General features: G+C 50.8%; 6 protein-coding genes and 1 non-coding gene across 7 annotated transcripts; 3 read left to right on the top strand and 4 right to left on the bottom strand.

The window, feature by feature from the left end:
• Positions 1-64: 64 nt before the first annotated feature.
• On the bottom strand, positions 65-137 carry tRNA-Lys (CTT). The gene has a single exon. It is a non-coding gene; the product is annotated as a tRNA-Lys (tRNA).
• Positions 138-601: 464 nt separating this feature from the next.
• On the top strand, positions 602-1,741 carry An14g01080 (hypothetical protein; the record flags this gene model as incomplete). Its single annotated transcript, XM_001400701.3, has 3 exons — positions 602-793; positions 849-1,505; positions 1,577-1,741. 3 exons carry the CDS (start codon positions 602-604, stop codon positions 1,739-1,741), a joined length of 1,014 nt encoding a protein of 337 aa, XP_001400738.3.
• A 1,943-nt stretch (positions 1,742-3,684) lies between these two features.
• Positions 3,685-4,667, bottom strand: An14g01070 (uncharacterized protein; the record flags this gene model as incomplete). The annotated part of the gene is made up of 3 exons (XM_001400700.3): positions 3,685-3,821; positions 3,871-4,476; positions 4,562-4,667. 3 exons carry the CDS (start codon positions 4,665-4,667, stop codon positions 3,685-3,687), a joined length of 849 nt encoding a protein of 282 aa, XP_001400737.1.
• A 1,332-nt stretch (positions 4,668-5,999) lies between these two features.
• An14g01068 (uncharacterized protein) lies at positions 6,000-6,566 on the bottom strand (the record flags this gene model as incomplete). The annotated part of the gene is made up of 2 exons (XM_001400699.1): positions 6,000-6,091; positions 6,158-6,566. The coding sequence occupies 2 exons, from the start codon at positions 6,564-6,566 to the stop codon at positions 6,000-6,002; spliced, it is 501 nt and encodes a 166-aa protein (XP_001400736.1).
• Positions 6,567-8,672: 2,106 nt separating this feature from the next.
• On the bottom strand, positions 8,673-12,456 carry An14g01060 (uncharacterized protein; the record flags this gene model as incomplete). Its single annotated transcript, XM_059744050.1, has 3 exons — positions 8,673-12,033; positions 12,091-12,164; positions 12,220-12,456. The coding sequence occupies 3 exons, from the start codon at positions 12,454-12,456 to the stop codon at positions 8,673-8,675; spliced, it is 3,672 nt and encodes a 1,223-aa protein (XP_059604586.1).
• Positions 12,457-14,685: 2,229 nt separating this feature from the next.
• An14g01050 (uncharacterized protein) lies at positions 14,686-17,789 on the top strand (the record flags this gene model as incomplete). The annotated part of the gene is made up of 8 exons (XM_001400697.1): positions 14,686-15,238; positions 15,308-15,579; positions 15,636-15,835; positions 15,900-16,059; positions 16,119-16,378; positions 16,436-16,555; positions 16,616-16,974; positions 17,026-17,789. 8 exons carry the CDS (start codon positions 14,686-14,688, stop codon positions 17,787-17,789), a joined length of 2,688 nt encoding a protein of 895 aa, XP_001400734.1.
• A 1,279-nt stretch (positions 17,790-19,068) lies between these two features.
• An14g01040 (uncharacterized protein) lies at positions 19,069-19,899 on the top strand (the record flags this gene model as incomplete). Its single annotated transcript, XM_001400695.3, has 2 exons — positions 19,069-19,408; positions 19,498-19,899. Coding segments are annotated over 2 exons (742 nt in total), but the record flags the coding sequence as incomplete, so codon positions are not given.

Below are 19,899 nucleotides of genomic sequence, written 5' to 3'. Positions count from 1 at the left end.
CGCGATCCCCCAAAGTCATTTCCTCAAATCAGTGCCCCCACAAAGAAACAAAAAGCAAAAAAGAAGCCCAACGCGGGGCTCGAACCCGCAGCCTTGAGATTAAGAGTCTCACGCTCTACCGATTGAGCTAGCCGGGCTAGTTCGGTGAAGTCTTGAATTATAGTTATGCATAATATTTTTGCTTTTTCCTAACGGCGATGCCCATTTTCATTCCAGCCACAGCACGTTATGGCTGTGCAATGGTTAAGTGGCTGGGCATCATGTGTGCTGAGTCAGCGAATCTCCGCGGCGCAATTCCCTCCACCGAGATTCGACCTATCGCCATTGTTGACGTTGTCTCCAGATCCATAGCCTGCTGCGCCGTATCGACTCTGGATGTTCGAGATCACTTAGAATTTGAATCAGATACACGACTGGAAAAGACGTACTTCACTCTTGGTTATACGTGCATTCATAGTTCAGCTTGTCAATTACCTAACCTGAACTGGATACACGTGCTGGCCTATCACCTGACGATTGCTGAACTTCCCTTCACCTTATAAACTGCGCGCTAGCTTTACGATAAATTCTCGCTGCCATCCTATCTTCACTGACAGTGGCAATGGCATCCGCTCCCAACCCAGGTCAAACGCTTCCTAGAATGCCAGTGGTTGTGCCTGCAATGGTTCCTCCCTCGAATGGCGCTGAAGCCTCTACAGGGGGTGCTAGTAACACTGACCCCAGTCCTGATGCCTGGGACTCCGAAATGCAACTTGTTTCCTCGCTCGCGAAACTCCAGAAGATGGAAGCAATGGTGAGTATTACCCCCTGAGGTCCAAGCTCAAACACCAATTAACATGTCATGACAGATCCACCAACTGCGGACTCTACTTCCTGAGCGCCTTCTGGAACCTCTGGCACCCATTGTCAACCCCAAGGCCGCTGCGGGAAGACCCGTCCCCAAGTCCCCGCAAATGCTGTACGAGCAGCTGGCTCAAGCTGCACGCGCGGGTGTTTCCGAGCTGCAAGAGTTTCAGTCGATGTGGAGAAGTCCCGAGATGAAAGCGGTCTGGGATCGCATTGACGCGCAGATTAAAGAAAATGGCGGCGTGATGCTGCAGCCTACGGGGAAATGGGAGAGAGATTACGATACCATTCTTGCGGATCTTCGCGAGGAGGAGCAGACTCAGAATGAGCAGCAGCAGAAAGCTAATGAGGAGATGGAGCGATCGAAGATTCAGGCCACTGAGGGTGGATGGAGAGCGATTGTTGAGGGCTTTGCTCAAAAGAATGTGCCTGGTGTGCGTGTTTTGGCGAGTCAAAGTGAAGCGGCTGTCACGGTTGTGCTTGTCAAAGCTGGGATGGTGTTCAGAGTTGAGGCTATTGCTGGTCAGGATGGGAATGGTGTTCCTGACTGGCGGGTCTTTACTAGGACGCCTGGGGGGCAAACGCCTTCGAAGGTCGAGACGGCGGTGGCGCAGTGCTTGAATTCAAGGCCCCGACAGTGGGATTTGCTTTATCTACTTGTAAGGCCTGGCCCTTCTTCTTACGTTGCTGAATATGGTTTATGTGAACAAAATGCTGACATTTATATTAGGACATGATATCGTCCTACTCAACTATCAAGCAGACACCCTGTGCAAAATGCACCAAGATGACCGACAGCACAGCAACCCTTCCCACCATCCGCAAACCATCCTCTACTCCCCAAGAACAGGGAAGTCAAACCTGGGAAGCCTACCATCAAGGCTGCACTGAATGAAAGAGGAACAAAGAAAACAAAACAAATGAGGAATATATATATCATTAATGATGGAATATCCCATTCCAACAATCCCCAGATGCCTCAACGTTTCATATATCAGACAGGTCGATCCCAGATAAATATTCACGTCAATGGCATTTCGCGGGTAAAATCAATGCATGTTCCTCGGAACATCCAACACAAACAAAAAAACAAAGGTGCATCTGGCATTCACACCTACTCCTTCACATCCACCAACTTTGTCGGAAAGAAACTTGCCACTTTTCCCTCAAAAAGTGGCTCGAGCACCAGCTGACCGCGAGGACGACGAGCGCCGTGCTCGTCCCTGACAGCTCTCATGACTGTAATCCCCATGGTCCCCTTCGTACACAACAGCCACCACCACGGCGGACTGCCCTTGCGACGGACGAGTACGATGTCGTCAGATCTTGAGGATGACGATCTCTGCCGATGGGGTGCCGGTGTCGACGACCCAAACAGTGGTATCGTGTCTTGTTCTCGCTGTTTGCCTTTGTTTCTCCACCTTCTCTTGTGGTGGTGGTGGCTGCTGCTAGTGGGGATGTTGGTGGGGTTCCAGAAACTGGACATTTTGTTCTATCTTCCGAGGAAATCGGCTTGTGGTCGATGGCGAATTTGTCACGAGGGTGACTTAGCAAGAGAAGGTTAGAGTATAGTCAAGGATCACATCAAGTGTGAGAAACACAAACAAAGAATGATGAGTGAGAAATAGATGATCAAGTCGAGATAGATGGACTTATTTGTATCCAGCACCTCACATAGATCCATCGACCCAAGTCGAGTGCCCGATAGTCAAGCCATCAATAAACGCGGTTATCTCCTACATCCTGAATACTAACGAATGTCCACATCTTGTCCCATGTATCGGTAGAAATCTTGATTATGAGACATTGATTTGATTTTACTTCATCGATGGATGTAGAGTATATCTTAACCTAACTCCAGTGATTTTAATCTTTGATCTTCCAGTCTGTCAACACTGGTTATATCCAGTCCAGTCATGATAACACAGTAGATACTTGCAAAGTAGCATCGGGATATTCCATAGTTATTTATATCCATCACATCGTTGTATATGATGTCATGTCTCAGTGCTACTTACTATGAGTTCTAGACACTGAACGGAACCTGGAAAATCAAGATAAATATCATGCTTGTCATACGAGGCTGGCGATATACTACGAGTAGTATATATATGAACGAATTCTATCGATGAGATAATCCGCGTTAGTAGTAGCTATGAATTCGGGGATTTCCTTGATATTGTTAGTATTTCAGGGGATAGTATATATATATATACTACGGCTTATCTACTTCCTTGCGGGCATCGACATTAGGTAATATCAACGTATGTTGGTTGGCTGTGGTGCCTGGGGAGGAGAGTGTGGCTTGTTCCGGCTTTTGGTAATAGTATGGATGCATAATGCCGTGAAGGAGGAGTGTATTGTTAGTACTAGTACTAGTACTTTGTTGGCTGGGACAGTCTCAGTTAGAATTACAGGTGTATCTACTAGTTTCCAGTCTGCAGTGGTCGTAGGTAGGGGTAGCATATATTAAATCTGAGGAAGTATCCGATAATAATAAGTTCAGATATGTATACGTACATCCATGAGATAAAATGCAGAGAACATTAAGTATAGACAGGCCAAATGGAGATACAATCACATGTCATAATCACCGCATGCACACACTATTACACTGATATCCCGCTATTGCTGCGCATCAAAGGAGTGAACAAAGGTCAAAAGTAAAGAGGAAATTCCCAGCCATTATATCGAATCAGAAAAGGAAACTCGCAAACGCCAATCCGACCCAGCTGATAGATTTCTATCATCATAACTCAAACGAAATTCGCTTTGCTCAATGCAACATTCTAATGCATAAAAATGTTTGTTTTCTTGGTCGTCATCCGGAGATTACACTCATGTGGAGAAGAGACCGAAGCCCCCGGCGAACCAGGTGAAGGACAGGACGGTGATGGCGAACATGCCAAAGGTGAACTTCATCCCTAACCGTTCGAGCTCGGAGAAAGCGCCGCTGCAGGTAGCGCAGACAAATCCTGTCGGAAGTTAGCAGGTTCATTACGATATATAGAGGCGATAACATACCATTGAGTGGAGTGTACGGCTGCGAGCTGTACATTCCGAAAATGTAACTGCTAGCCGCACTGAGATAACCGGCACTAGCCGTCTCAGTGATGGCCTTGCTGGCATCCCAAACGATCAACGTGTACGATGCTGTCAACAGCGGAACAGTCGCGTTGGCCTGGTACTTCTTGGTGTCCCAGACCACCTTTCCGGTAGGCGACATGGTCATGTTGGACGAGATGGTGTAGGTGGCACTGTTCAGACTGCAGGACGCGACGACGTTGACAGCCGTTGGGCTGATGGTCAACGAGGTGTAGTTCCATTCCAATGTCACAAAATCGCCAATCTTGTAGTAGGATGTGGCTCCCTCGGTGGGAATGAGCATGGAGATACCACCAGCACCGGCAGCGGGGTTGATAGAAACACTCGTTGTGCTGTTTGAGGAAGAGCCAGAGGATTTGCCGCTAGCCGTGCCTGTTTTGGTAGCTGACTTGGTATTGGTGCCGGTGGCCGTGGCCGTGGTATCGGTTCCTGTTGCGGCGGCGGTCTTGGTCGCTGCCTCGGTCTTCGATGCACTCTCGGTGGTAGCGGCGGCTCCAGTGGTTGCGCTCTCAGCTGCGGTAGTATCTTCGCGAATCAGCAACACATCACACACGAAGCACGATAAAAAATAGGACAGTGGTAGAAGGTAATGCCAAAAGACGGAACTAACCAGCTCGTCGCAACAATTCACCATGTGGCCGCCATGGCCAGGCCGAAGTTACCGTCCCCAGCAGCAAGAGGAGGCACAGAATAAACAGACGAGACATGGAACGCATCTTGAAAAGACCGATCGGACTGTACTGTAGTGGTGTTGACTGAAAGGCAGAGGGGTCGGTTGACTCCCTTGGCAAGATTCAGGGTCCGATCGACGTGGACCCTTTCCCGTCTACGGCGGCAGAAGCGACAGGGGTATCGGTAACTGCGATGGACTGACGGGCGACAGATGAAGCTACACCAGGATGGCGAAGATGAACCGTCGAGCACGATAAGCGATAATCAAATCCAGAGATGAAGCGATACGGGCTGCAGAAATGGTGGTTTTTTCAGGCCAGCGGGACTGAAACATGCAGATCGTCCGATAGATTCTCGGCAGGGTCCAACGAGGGTCGGGGGGGAGGAGAAGAGATGTAAACAAAGCGAGTGACAGGGACCGGTCTGATTCCAGCGAACCGGGGGTGGCAGACAGATGAAAAGATAGGACCGATCAACCGATAGCGAAGGTCAGAAGAGTCAAACGACAGACGAGCGAAGCATTGTCCGACCCGAGGGGAAGAAAGAAAGACGAGGGCGAGAGACTAAAAGACCAGACGAGCAGCCATTGAAGGCGCGCCTTGCCCGATTGGGACAGGGAGTGAGACACGGCGCTATTTTTGGCTGTGCGCCTGAGGCATCCAGTGCATCTGACCCGGTCGGGGATCAAGATTTATGCACCTTGTTTCACCTAGAATAGTCCCTTTCCCGTACACCGAATAGAAAATATTCCCTCGTCGCAGGTATAAAGTAATAGTGAAAGAATCATCCCGTGTCTGTCATTTCTGTGACTCTATCATTCTCGCCCCAACTTCTGAATGAAACTCCGTTCCCCATACTGTCATGGTTTGTAGAAGTCAGTGTTTGCTGTCCCCGCAAACCTGCAACACTAACCGGATCCCGGCAGCCACTATTGCCAATTATTGGCCGCTACGATAAGCGAAGGGCGGATGGGAAGCACATCAATCTAGTTCACTTTTGTTACTGTGGGTTTGCAGCTATCGTTCTTGTCAAGATACCAAGTAGTATGTAGTAAATGCATATATTTACGTGAGATTATCTAAACCTGATATTCCTGACTATGCAACATGCCACGCATAGCGTATACATCACCTTCCTTCCCATCATCACAACTCATTCTCACTCATCATTAAGTATATTAACATTAGTATAAGGTCGATCGTTTAACAGGCGTATTGTTACAGAGTGCATTCCCTTTCAAACCGGGAGAGGCGCGTATCCTCCCAGATCCTTCGGTATCATGATTCATCAGTCACGCCACACTCGTCATAGAGCCCCTGTTACAAGGCCCAGTGGCGAGGTCTAGACGTCGTGTCTCTAGGAACTATATTCGGGCTTCAGGTCGACAGTGCTGCAGGAGGAAGGAATAGTGGGCTCTTCGTAGCGGTAGATGTAGAAGAGCTGGGGTGCGTTGGGTACCAATCGCACACTACATAGCCGCAGTTAGTGGCATGTTCTAGAAAGTTCGTATGGGTATATGTTCAAGGTCACTCACCTAGCCAGCCTCCGAAGCCATCCTGTGCCGACCACTCCAGACCGGTAGTGCCAATGGCGAAATCATCATCGCCGTATCCAACATTGATCTGGACAGACTCCCATGCTGCATAGTTGTTCTGGACGCCCATCTTGAATCCCCAAGGGAAGGAAGTTCCCAGGTCGAATTGGGTGTGGGTGCCGTTGAGGAAGGCCGGGCTGGCCGTTCCGACATCCGAGGTCAGCACGGCATCGTTGAATCCCGCACCGGTGTGGTAGGCATAAACGTAGAGGTTGTTGTGGTTATCGTTGGAAGCGCCCGAGGTCTTGAGGTAGAAGGACTGGGTGGAGTTGCTGGACTGGCGGGGGTACAGCATAGGGCTAGCAGCCACAGTAGACGCCAACAGGGCAAGAGAGGCAAGGAACTTCATTATGATGGATGATGTGGATGAGAAAGGTGGATGAAGAAGAGAGAAATTAGAATAGAAAGGACAAGACTCGTGGATGGATCCTGAAATAGAACAGGGGATGTAGGAGAAAAGGGGAGGATGGTGCGTGTGATACAGGATGGCTGAATGGAGGGGGATGCCCAGCGTCTTTATATCGGACAGCCACCACGATTCTCCCCCACAGCAGTTGGGGACACGGGTGCGCCGGCGCCGAAATGCCTACAGGAAAGTTGGAACGAGTGGAGGAGGATCCAAGGACAGCGCAGGGGCAGGACAGACAAGACTACGGACTAGGGAAAACTTTGCGCGAAATCTGAGAATAGAAACTTGGGCGAATGCCGACAGGTGGAGGGGGCGGTTGGTGGTTGGTGGTTGGAGCTTCAGTTCAAAAGCTGAGGAATACTTTTTGAGTTGGCAGAATGAAAGGCAGGAACAACTGGAGAGGCAAATCCCTGCTCCACTTTTGCCCGCGCCTTCCTCTTCCTGCTGGAGCCTCGTTCGGACTGGCCGCCCTTGTCCTCACAGCCCGATTGGTTGATCCGGTCTTGGCTGCGCTGGTGGAGGGTCTTCAGCCGGACCAATCAATGCAGGGCGGCGAATTCAGCAGAAACAGCAGATCCCTGCGAGGCAGAGGCTGATTGGACAGGCTCGGAATGAACGAGGATGGCGGGAGGAGACTGGACTCATCCCCGCATACTAAGTAAGTGGTACACTTCAGTGTATAGGTATTGTATGTTCAGTATTCCTATAGAGAATGAACACAATGGTTCATTAGTAACTTCTTCACCCATCTGTCTATATACCATGTCAAGTTAAGATCAGATGGCAACTGTGGGCTGATCTGACATGATACAAGACTATCTTTTCTATTTTTATTTCCCTGCAACAACATAGTCTACTCCGTACTAATCCTCAAAACTTGTAAGCAGTCGATCTTAATCTATCGGATGATCGGATTTTCAGTGACCCTCTCTCTCTCCTCCATGCCCGATGCCCGACCGATCACTGCCCGGGTCAGATGATTGACTTTTTGTCTCAGATTTCTCCTCCCTCGGCTCGGGTTTCCACCGTTATCCATCCATTCATTCATCCATCATATCGTCATATGCCTCGTGGATCGGATTGTCTTTTCTTTGTCTTTTTTTCTGGACAAAGAAATCATTGACATCACAAGAACCACACTTCCTCTGTAGTATATTGTATTACTGTGCAAGGTAACCCCTCCTCCCCCTGAAGCCGATCACGATAATCACGTAACTGGAGAAATTTTAACCTGCAGCAAAAAGTGGACTTGGACTTCCCGATCACATCCACTCCGATTGGTCTTGAAACAACTCATCACTCACTTAGTTACAGAGTAACTACAAAATGTCTAGACTTTCGTACCTGCACTCTAACAGTCCTAACACCGTGCCTATGCTATCCTCTGGTCCAGACAAATTCATAGTATCCATTCATCGCGCACACACATTCCTCACGGAAAGCCCGCCGCACCTCCTCTCCATCTACTTTGGTAACTGACATCATGATTCCCCGTTCCGTACACTCCCTTTCTCTGGTTCACACACTATCGGCTGCTATGACATCCCACAATGGGGTTGAGTAGACGATCCTTATCCACGGAACCGTTATCTCGTTTCCCGCGGGGTATTCCGAATAAGTTACTACTTTGGTAGGAGTCAAAGTGACTCGTCAATGTCGTTTAGATACCTAAAGTCTCAATAATCAGTTTTGTCAGGTACCGGGGGGTTATGGTTATGGAGTCGGGTTATACGTCATCGAGATTACGGTTACGTCGTCTGCTTGGCTTCTCTGGGTGATCTTGAATTGTACAACAATGACAATTATAGTAGAATTACACAGGGCATGGGATCGACATCATCCCGGGCTGCATGAAATTGTTTGTTTCAACTTTCAGCCCTTCGGGACATGGGTATCCCTGGTCATTGTAGTATATCATAACTAGCTGAGGTATAGGTATTGATCCTTCCAAGACGCAATTCATCTATCCATCCATGGTTGCCCAACGCCTGGGAATGATCCATATTATACAAATGCATATCGAGTCTACTATTTCTCATTGGCAAATCATCGTCGCTTGGCATATTCCGGCTTCAAAGCCCATTTCCCGCGCCCGTTTCGTCCCCCCTTGTCCAACACGGCTATCGTCTTCAGCATCTCCTTGAACTCGGCCGACCGTTGCGGCGTGGTGCAGTACCGGTTGAAATGATCGATCAACATTTGGGTATAGACTGACCCGCCCTGGGCCGTAATGAAATCCCGGATCATGGTGATGAAATCGATTCCACTGGGAGTCCGCGATGGCGCAGGACTGTTGCTGCTGCTGCGCGGTGAAGGTGTGCGCGCCGAGAGATTCGCCAAAATGCTGGCTGAGGATGGTCCGGCTACCGCTCGTCTGGCGGCGCTACTGCTTCCTCCAAATGCAGGCCGGCTGGGTAACTGTTCCTCAGGTTTCCCGGCCAGGCCGAATTGACCCGTCCAGGTTGGAGTGCCGATGGGGACGGACCGCGCTGCTTCACCCGCTCGCCGCAGCTCCTCTGCAGCTTCAGCTGCCACCCGCTTCGCTTCGGCCTCGATTATTTTGGGGTCCGCTCGCACCACGCGCTTGCCATTCACAATCTGATCATGCTCCAGCGCCGAATGGACCCCGGATCGGGCAAAGATGCCCTCCATGATGCGGGACTCGGAGTTGGCACCTGAAGTGCCCTTCTCCTGCTCGCTCTGTTGCTCTTGGTCTCCCTGGAACTGTTCGACAGCGGCGACACCCACGACCTTGCTGATGTCTTTCTTCTCCTCCTGCGCGCTATGCGAGGAGGCAGATGATTTGATCGCTGCATTAGACTTGCGCGAGGTGCCATCGCTGTCTTCATATGTGACGTCCGCATCTTTAAAGATCTTACTGGTCTCGGTGGGGCCTTGGCCTTCGTCTCCAAGAGAGAAGAGATCATGGAGGTCGCTTAGCTGGAAAGTCTGGCGTTGCTTGGGATCCCGGAGGATTTTATTCGTGAGAAACTGCTTAAAGATCTGACGATGATAGATCTTCTCTTCAATAGTGCCTGCGGTCATAAGCCGATAGACGGTGACGTCGCGCTTTTGTCCTAGCCTCCAGGCCCGCTCCCGCGCCTGCACATCAGTTGATGGGTTCCAATCGGGATCGTATATGATCACCCGATCAGCACCCGTTAGATTTACCCCCAGCCCGCCAACTTTAGTGGTAAGGAGGAAAACATGTAGGCTTGGGTCATTGTTGAACTCGTCCACCATAGCTTGCCGGTGCTGGATGGGTGTGGTGCCATCCATTCGACGGTAGCTAAATCCAGACAGTGAGTTCACAAATTTCTCCAGAATATCGAGCATGATCCGATGCTGCGTGAACAGCAAAGTCTTGTGACCGGTATCCTTCCATAGCTCCAGCAGCGATTTGACGACCTGCATTTTACCCGACTTGGATCCGCTACCATAGCCGGTTGTTGAGGACATCAGCTTATGATTTTGTAGATCCGGATGGTTGCAAATCTTTCGTAATATATCGACACCGAACAAGACTTGTCGACGCCCGTTGAGGATGGATTTCATCTCCTCGGAGCCAAGGAACGCCTCGTACGCCTGTCGTTGCGGCTTTGTCAACTTGCAGAACAGCACTTGTTCACTCTTCTTAGGAAGATCTGCCGCAACATCGATCTTGAACCGCTGTAAAAGATAGGGGCTGATGGCATCCTTGAGGGTCTCGGCACATTTGGCAGCTGTCTGGACTTGCAGATTAGAGGCATTCGCGTACCCTCCCTGACGAATCGGGAACTCGAATTGGTTCCGGAAATTCACCAGAGTTCCCAGGCGCATTGGAAAGACGAAGTCGAATAAAGACCAGAGCTCTGTAAGATTGTTCTGCATCGGGGTGCCAGATAGAATAATGCGATGGGGTGTCCGGAGTTCCTTGCAATGGATAGTAATCGAGGTGTTCGGGTTGCGGATTTTGTGCCCTTCATCCAGGACAGCACAGCCCCATTCAATCGGTATCACGAGAGAAGCATAGGTCTGTAGGCCCGAGTAAGTGGTTACCAGTACATGCCCTTCTTCTACTACACGCTTGACGACTTTCCTGGCTGCTTTCAGGCCACTTGGCATGCCACGAGTACTCGAGGCGTTCCACGCCTGAGACAAAAGAGCATCTTCTCTGCTGCTCTCGTTCCGAATGTTGACCATTCCACTACCGGACGTGTGCAGGATGGATACACGGAAAGGAGGCCACCAACGGTGGAACTCATTCACCCACTGCTTCATGACCGTAGCGGGACATACAACGATGACTGGCCTCGTCAACTTTTTGCTGTAATGGAGACCAGCAAGGAAAGAGATGACTTGAATAGTCTTCCCAAGACCCATCTCATCGCCGATGATCCCACCTACTTGCTGCTGTTGTAATTCCCATAACCATTGTACTCCGGTCTTTTGATAATCGAACAAAAGGGGATGTATATCACCAGGTATTCGATACCCGTTGTCGTAGGGCATATCTGAAACTGTGGGATGAGGCATGAACCATTCTTCCTGTTCATCTTGATCGAGCACATCCACATTGTCCCCAGCAGCATCCACCTCGGGTCCATGACCTGCAACACGCGACTCAAGCGCTCTTTTCCTAGCAGCTGCCCTTCGACTGACCCAATATTGAAGCCTAGTTTGATAGAGCTCTTCATTTCCATCGTCCATTCCGCTGAAATCTTCAACCTCGTCCGAAGACTTTGGAGCCTTTACTGGCTTTGCCGTACGTTTTGGCCTTTCTTCAGGCAGGAATTCTTCTTCATCTTCCGATACAGAAGACTGCCTTTCAGATTCAACATAGCTAGCAGACTCATCTTGATCCTCGAAATTGTCTTCGAGGGATACCTTGGTTTCTTGTTCAAGAGCTTCTTCCTCCTCCTCATGAGACTCGCGGTCTATCTTTCGACGCTTACTTGCTCGAGAGGTAGGCGCTTCATCCACTAAGCTGGAAGCAGGAGTCTCATCGAAACCGAATCCAGGTCGTACGAGATTACGATGTGAAACAGCTGACCGGTTCTTCACCTGCTCCAGTGCTTCCTTTTCATCGCGTTCGTCCTCTGCATCGATCAAGGCATCCTGAAGACTAGCAAGAGGGCCATGATTTGGCCCAGAGCTCATGTTGGAAAATGGCGTAATCTTTCCAGTTCGAATGAGATAATCCCGGCGGGACTCATTAGGCATGCGCCCAGTCCCGGTAGTCTGAGAACCAGCCTCATCTCCTTGATGTCTTTCGTCCATTCTTTGCTGAATTTCTTTAAGGTCAGTTGCCAGTGCCGTATTGCGGCTCTCCAGCTTCTCAATCTCATTGCTGATGCGAACTCTCGCAGACGTGCCAACTGGCTGCGACAAACGCTGATGTAGTTTCAAGATTTGGCTCTCAAGTTTCCTAGAAAACATTCACTGTAAGTTCCACGTGTAAAGCTCAGCAGTAATATGAACATACTGTTTCTCTAATGTGGTTTTCTCCAATCTTTTACTATCCCGTTCGTCAGCCTGCTCCATGAGCAACCTGTCGGCCTAACATAGTCGTCAACATCCTCGGCTCATTTGAAAATTGACCAGTAAAGCGTACCTGACGAGATATGTCCCTTTCGAGGTCATCTTGATCACGAACATCGGCCTGCAATTCACGTAATCGACTTGCTTCATCGGCGTTTGCCGAATGCCCTTGATTTAGAGATGCTTCAGACTCAGCTGGATCCAATGTAGATTTCGCTTGTTGCTCCGGCTCTTCCTCCTTTTTCATGTCTTCGTCAAAGCCACTCCGGGATGCAGCGACATCCACGTCGTTCAATTTTGCCCCATCCATGATCCTGTATGAATCTCAATGGACAGACACATTTAATAAAGTCTGATAATTTCCACGGTCGTTCAATTTATCCCCGCAAGTCTAATATGTGACTGTATTTTATAGATGTCTTTAAAGGATAAGTAAGAGTTATGTGTGATATTATAGTGGTCGTAAAAATGATGATACCGGGGTCATTGCAGCAAGTGGCGTCACCGATGTGTAGTGAGAAGTAAATCTGACAGGGTTCGAATTAACCAATACCGATCCTTGAGAGCCAGTCTATAGCACATAAAGTGTTTAATACACACCCACTCTGGACGATTCACAGCCGAGAGCGAGAAAGTGATTGTAAAGAGATTGAAATCTCCGAGGACTGGATGGGACTGGCGAGGGACCGCGCCAGACCATGTCTACAAGGACTGCGACGATAACCATAAACCCGGCAGAAAGATTTCACCGACGGCAGCCTGGCACTCACCGCCCTGGGTGCCTAGCCCTTGGGCGGTTAGTCATCCACCACGTAGCCTCCCACGTCACCGGGACTGGCTGGGGCCCGTGTGTTGCCTCAGTCCACCTCTCACTTCACACACCATCCATGCTCGAATTGCCCAGGTGATAATGTCATCACCACACTGAATTCCCTTAAGCTTCGGGTATGCCCTCCGGTGTCAGCCTTCATGATTATCGGGAGGAGTGGAATATACCGTTTGGCCTTGTTCCGGGTGTTGTTGGGCCTGGAACAAGAGCAAATAACATGTATGGAGATTGGCAACCCCTTCTGCAAACGGCAATGACGCAGAGGGAACCGTAGTACAGAACTCGAGATAATTACAATCACCAATCATGGCATTAGTAACCGCCTCTGGTCCAGGTCATCCTTCCCTCGAATAGCCGCAAGAAAAGGCATTGTTATAAGTCTGCTCGTATAGCGAGCTATACCAAAACAGTGCCGTTGGACTTGAATGCCAAAGGGGGCAGCGGATGTTTCCGAATGAAGGCAGATCGTCGTTCAAGAGGCTGGTCGCGAGGCAGGCAGGCAGGCACAGACTCAGTCAGACCTCAGACAGACATCAAATAGTCTCCATGATTTAATTGCCTCGTTACACCTTGATGTAGTCCAATATTATTGTGGTTCTAACCCTGGACGGTGGCTAGATGGGAATGCTAGCTAGTATTTAACTGCATTGGTCTTTCCATTCTCTGGCTTAGGTTGTTCTTGCCTGTCCCTCCCTTTCGTTTGCCTTTCGAAACCGGGGGTTGGCCTCGATTTGCTGGCAGTCGATTCATCATCTATTAACAGGATCCCTACCAATCTGCCTGCACGCGCACACACACACACACATACACACAACCCTCCTGCAGAAGGGTTCGAGGAGATGAAAGAGGGGCCCTCCCCGAGTCGTGAGATCAGCCATTAGAAATAATCCAGCGAAGAAAGAAGAGAGTGTAGTATCAGGTTGGTCCGTGGGTGGCCCTTTCCCGGCACCATTCCATTTGCAAAGCAAGCCCCAACCCAACGGCAGCCTGAGGCCCGCGTCGGATCTCGCTGCTGCTCAGTGCTCAGAGTCAGTCAGAGTCAGAGGGTATCTCCACCTCCACGAACTGAAATCAACTTTACTACCCTCTCTTCCCTCTCTTCTTTCTTTTCCCCCCCTCCGCACTAGTTTCACCCAGTGCCCGTCGTCTGGACTTGCTTCCAGATTCCACCCCCCCCCCCTTTACCCATCTCTGCTCCTCGACTGTATAACTTGCTGTCTGGATTCCCATCCTTCCCTTGGGGGTTCCAACAGTTGGTTCAGTCGCCTTCCTTTCCCCATCTTAACCGACTAAACCCCCTTCGCGTGTCAGCTGCCGCATCGATATTGGCTGCTGCGTCGCACCCGTCATTGTGGATTGCGACCGCCCACTCCGTCCATCCACTGGCCGCCTCCCCTCTCGCCCCTTCTGAGCCCTCATCACCAGAACAGTCTGCTGTTCCGAATAATGAGGTTCGACGCAATCCGAATCTAGCATCAATTCCTCCGTCTCGTCTCTCCTCCGATTTTCGAATTGCACCACCACTCCCCGGTGTCCCGCGTCGTCTCCGCCTGATTGCGCTACGTGCGTCTGCCGTCCCCGCTGCTACTATCTAACCCCCGATCGTGGTGCATGTGCGCTGTCGACAGTGATAAATGATCATCATATGTCCGATCTGATCTGATCTCCCACTTGACCTTCACGAGACGCCGCTATACGGGAGGAGGAAGCATGGATTCCCAGTGGCAGGCATACCAGGATCCCTTAATGGGGCATCCCGCGCAGTTCAACAACGGGTTGACGTCTAATCCACAACAGCTAGCCTCAAAATACGGCGCCCAGCCACAGCACTCGCAGCCGCCGGTGGGCTACACCTACGAACCCTTCCAGTCTCCTGGCACCACCGCCAAACCACCATCCATCGGTGCAAATTCCAGAACCGTCTCTATGGCTTCGTCTCCCGCTGCGACGCCACGTAGTCGGGATTATGTCACCGATGCGGACACCACGATGGAAGATGCGGATCCGTACAACCGGGCCAAGTACTCGACAAGACCGAGCCATCATAGCCGACCGTCATCCCAATATTTCCCAAGCGAAGAGTCGTCAGCTGCTCGCAGGTACTCCCCTATGAATGTTTTGTCTCCTTCCATGTCGTTCAATGCGAGTCCTGGAAAATCGCATAACTCGTATGCTTTCCCGCCCGGGCCGAATCAACCACGACGGTCGCCGACAAGAGGTTCAACCTACGCCTCACCTCCTCAGGCGTTCCAATCCCCACCCTGTGAGTATCAACGCCTTTGAGATCTTTGGGTTTTATGGATACTATGGCAGCTAACATATCTCCTCACAGCTGCGTCACGCCCCCCTAGACTTCCCCCGCTTCAGCCTACCGACATGAGCCCCGATCAGTACTATCCACCCTCGGCGGGCTCACAGCTCAACGCCGCATTTGCACAAGATGGAAGGTCACCGCGCTCTGCGTCTATATCCGGTGGGAGCCAGCAGCCAGGCCGGGGCCCTGTTCCGAAGTTCCAGAAGATCAAGTCCATCCAGGAACTTCAACCACGCATGAATGCGCAGCCACCTTACAGACGCGCCAACCCTGATGGTGGTTTCATCAGCGTAAGTACACAGGAAATCAAAGGCTCTGGAATAGCCATTCGTTAACATGTGTACAGCCTCTGCAAGCGTTGACAACACATCTCCCCGCCACTTATCGAATATGCAACCCGGGCTTCAACTACGAATCGTCCCGGAACCCGAGGCGTGTTCTTACCAAGCCTAGTAAAGGCGTGAAGAACGATGGTTACGATAACGAGGATAGTGACTACATTCTCTATGTCAATGACATCTTGGGCAGTGAGGAAGCGGGCCACAAGTACGTCTAACCCTAAAGCGTGTTCGACCGAAGTTCCCCGAGGACCTAAGCTAATCGCGTCTAGGAACCGTTACCTCATTCTTGATGTGCTGGGTCAAGGAACCTTCGGTCAAGTTGTCAAGTGTCAAAACCTGAAAACTGGGGAGGTTGTAGCTGTCAAGGTCATCAAGAACAAGACTGCATATTTCAATCAAAGCATGATGGAGGTGTCGGTTTTGGATTTGGTAAGTGTTTATATCTCAGCGGGTCGAAGTTGTTGCTCCGTTGCTCACAACTGTCGCAGCTCAACAGCAGATACGACAAGAATGACGACCACCACTTACTCCGCTTGAAAGATACTTTCATTCACCGACAGCATTTGTGCTTGGTGTTTGAATTGTTGAGTGTGAATCTCTACGAACTGATCAAGCAGAATCAGTTCCGGGGCTTAAGTACGACATTAGTACGCGTATTTGCTCAGCAACTTCTGAATGCATTGAGCCTTTTGAACAAGGCGCACTTGATTCACTGCGATCTGAAGCCGGAGAATATTCTACTAAAAAAGTTAGCAATCTCTCCAACTTCCTTCGAATGCACTATGCTAACTTAGCTCCATCGCAGTCTGGAGAGCCCCATTATCAAAGTCATTGACTTTGGTTCAGCCTGTGACGAGCGACAGACAGTCTATACCTATATTCAATCTAGGTTTTACCGCTCACCAGAGGTTCTTCTTGGCTTACCGTACGCGCACCTCGCCTTGTTCTTCCCTGTATACGCACGGCTAAACTAACACACTTCTAGCTACTCATCCGCGATAGACATGTGGTCTCTTGGTTGCATCGTCGTTGAGTTATTCCTAGGCTTGCCGCTTTTCCCTGGATCTTCGGAATACAACCAAGTCTGCCGCATTGTGGAAATGCTCGGCCTGCCGCCAACATGGATGCTGGAGATGGGCAAGCAGTCTGGCGAATTCTTTGAGAAGACCCAGGACGAGTTCGGTCGCAAGACATATCGCCTTAAAAGTCTAGAGCAATATTCTCGAGAGCACAACACGAAAGAGCAGCCGAGCAAGAAGTACTTCCAAGCGTCGACCCTGGAAGAAATCATCCGCAGCTACCCGATGCCGAGGAAGAATATGAAACAAGCAGAGATTGAACGAGGTAGGTAATACCCGATCCGCCATACATACATTTGCTCACTATTGTTGTTAGAATTGAACAACCGGGTAGCCTTCATTGACTTCGTTCGTGGCCTATTGGCCATCAATCCCCTCGAGCGTTGGTCGCCACAACAGGCCAAACTGCATCCTTTCATTACGCAACAGAAGTTCACAGGCCCTTTTATGCCCCCGATGAACCTGAAGTACTCATCTCTGAACAAGACTGTTCCCCCTGGAATTCAACAGCAGCAGCAGGCAGAAGCTGCCAGCAAGCAGAGGGCCGCACAAGCAGCCCATGCCCAGTCAGCCGCACAGAATGCCTACGCTATGCAGCTGAATCAGTTCCACACGCCCACGCATGCTCAGCCGCCGCCAATGTACAATGGAATCTTTACTGGTCATCAGCAAGGTGCCCCTCCGCCCTACCCCACGCAGCCACCGGCGTACGGTCATCAGATGAACCTCATCCCTGGCCAAGTGCCCCAAGCACAGTATGCGCCCTCCCAGAGCCTCTACGCGCAAGCGACAACAAGGGCTGGGCGGCAACGGGCGTCTACCATGGATCCTCAGGGTGGAGGTATTCCGCCAACAATCCAGCGTGTGGCCAGCCACCTCGACCCCAATGCACCTATTCGATTACAGCCTAGTCCGGCATACTACCCCCCACCTCCAGATGGGTATGTCGACCCCAATTCCGCTGGTCAGAGGCGACGAGGAAGTCGTACAGGCGGTACAAGAAACCGCGACTTCATTCGAACCCTCGAGGATGGGGTGTTAGGGGGTGAAGGCTTTATGGGCCAAAACCAGTGGCATTGAGAACACGCATACCCAGGAACAGGCCGATGGCACATGGATGTCCATCGGCCTTACGGACAAGCCATTTTTTCTGTATAGGCAAGTGTGTGCTCCTTTGCGCGTCCATCACCAGAAACTGGACGCAGAGCTACACTCAAATGGCCTCCTTCCTGGTATCTGGGAGCCTGCTCGATTTAAAGCTCATTACCGTCAGCTTTCCTCGAGACCTGAATTGGTCCTTGGTACGTGTGAGTTCTGTCTCCATGAAAGTCCTGTGACAGCCGGTTTGCCTTGTTGTTAGGCACGGGACAAATGAAAGTCCCCTACGTGACAGGCAACATAAGTTCCCAAGGGATATATTTAACGTCAGACCTCCGCCGTGGCGGCGAACACGGATGGCCTGCTTGTCAAGCTACAGCAGCACGCTACGGTGGACAGGTGCTCCCTTGCCCTATAGTTGAGCGCTGCAGTGCTTCCCAATGCTCATCCTCATTTATTCCTTTTCCCCTGTCAATTCTCCTAGGTTCCTGTATGTGGCTGTTTTCGGCATAGCCAGGAGTACTCGGAAAGAGGTGATTTATGTTGATTCTTGAATTTTCTTTTCCTTCTACCCAAATATTTGCACGAAGATCCCACCTGTTATGTGCTATGCAAGACATGTCCTTTTTGTTAGTTCCGTCCCTTTTTGCACGATTCAAAGAGCAACATGACTGTAACTTGGATAGTAAAATATGAGATATGAGGCCCGAGTTTAGATGGGCTGGAAAAGCTAGAGCTGCTTGATCTCTTTTTCTCTTCCCCACGGGGGGGGTGTGGGTGTGGTGTGGTGGTACTTTGGCGGGTGAAGTGAACGACACGGGCGACAATCGAATCACGGGAGGCCGGTGGAACTCCAATAAGCCGGAAAACGCTGTAGTCTCATCTGGTCTCTGACGCCCGGATCTCCGCAATGACTGTAGGCCGTGGATCTTGATCTGACAAGGTCCCATCAGTGAAGTAAATAAAATAGCATCCATTGAGATCTGGAGTTGAGGGGGAAAAGAACAATGGCAATCCGCGTCCCGGAGACTGGCCGCCTGCCTGTTGTGGTTAGGCGCCGCCTCGCTTAAATTTCGTGTGTGACTCGCGCCGCCCAACCTCTGCGGCTCGGAACCCTCACAACGGATTTTCCTGCCAGGCAAAAGAACCAGCCCGATCCGCCCTACCACCTGCGTGTTATCCCCCCGGCGACGACTGAGACCGCCGTTCTTCGATTCCCGCGACTTTCCCGATCTCGAGCGTCTGAATAATATCCGCAAACATGTCGCGCTTTTTCTACGGTGGCGGTAGCGACAGCGAGTCCAGCTCCTCTGAGGAGGAGGAGCTCTACAGTGATCGCGAGGAGGAGGAGCAGTCCGAGGAGGAGTCCAGCGAGGAAGAGTCTGAGGAGGAGGAGGAGTCCTCTTCCGAGGACGAGGATGCCGGCAAGACCGGTGCCAACCGTTTCATGAAGAATGTTTCCGAAAGCGAAGAAAGCGAGGATGAGGAACGAGTAACTATCGTCAAGAGTGCCAAGGACAAGCGGTTGGAGGAACTCGAAAACACCGTCAAGTTGATTGAAAATGCCGAGAAGATCAGCGACTGGGCGGTTATCTCGACAGGTGCGTTTGGCCCTGGAATCAAAGAATGGAATTGCGGGACCGGCAGCGGAGGGAAGGATGGGTTTTTGATACTAACATCCGTTTTATAGAGTTTGACAAGCTGAACCGTCAAATCGTCAAGATTGTCCAGTCTGGCCCGACCCCGAAGATCTACGTCAAGACCGTTGCGGACCTGGAGGATTTCGTCAACGGGACCATCTCGAAGCAGAAGTCGAGCAACAAGAAGATGAACGCCAGCAACGCCAAGGGATTCAACGCCGTTAAGCAGCGTATCAAGAAGAACAACAAGGACTACGCCGTTCAGATCGACAAGTACAGGAAGGACAAGGATGGCTTCATGGAAGCCAAGGAGGAAGTGGCCCGTCCCGTCGCCGCCGCCCCTCGCCTGACCAAGATTGAGCGTATCGAAGCCCCTGCTCTTTCCACCGCCGGTGATGACGAGGTTTTGCGACCGTTGGCCGTGGCGGCAAGACCCTCCAGTACACCCCCGA

Source organism: Aspergillus niger (genome assembly GCF_000002855.4).
Source record: "Aspergillus niger supercontig An14".
Classification (NCBI taxonomy): Eukaryota; Fungi; Ascomycota; class Eurotiomycetes; order Eurotiales; family Aspergillaceae; genus Aspergillus; species Aspergillus niger.
Note: the sequence above shows the minus strand (reverse complement) of the source record. Positions and strands in the feature narration are given on the sequence as shown.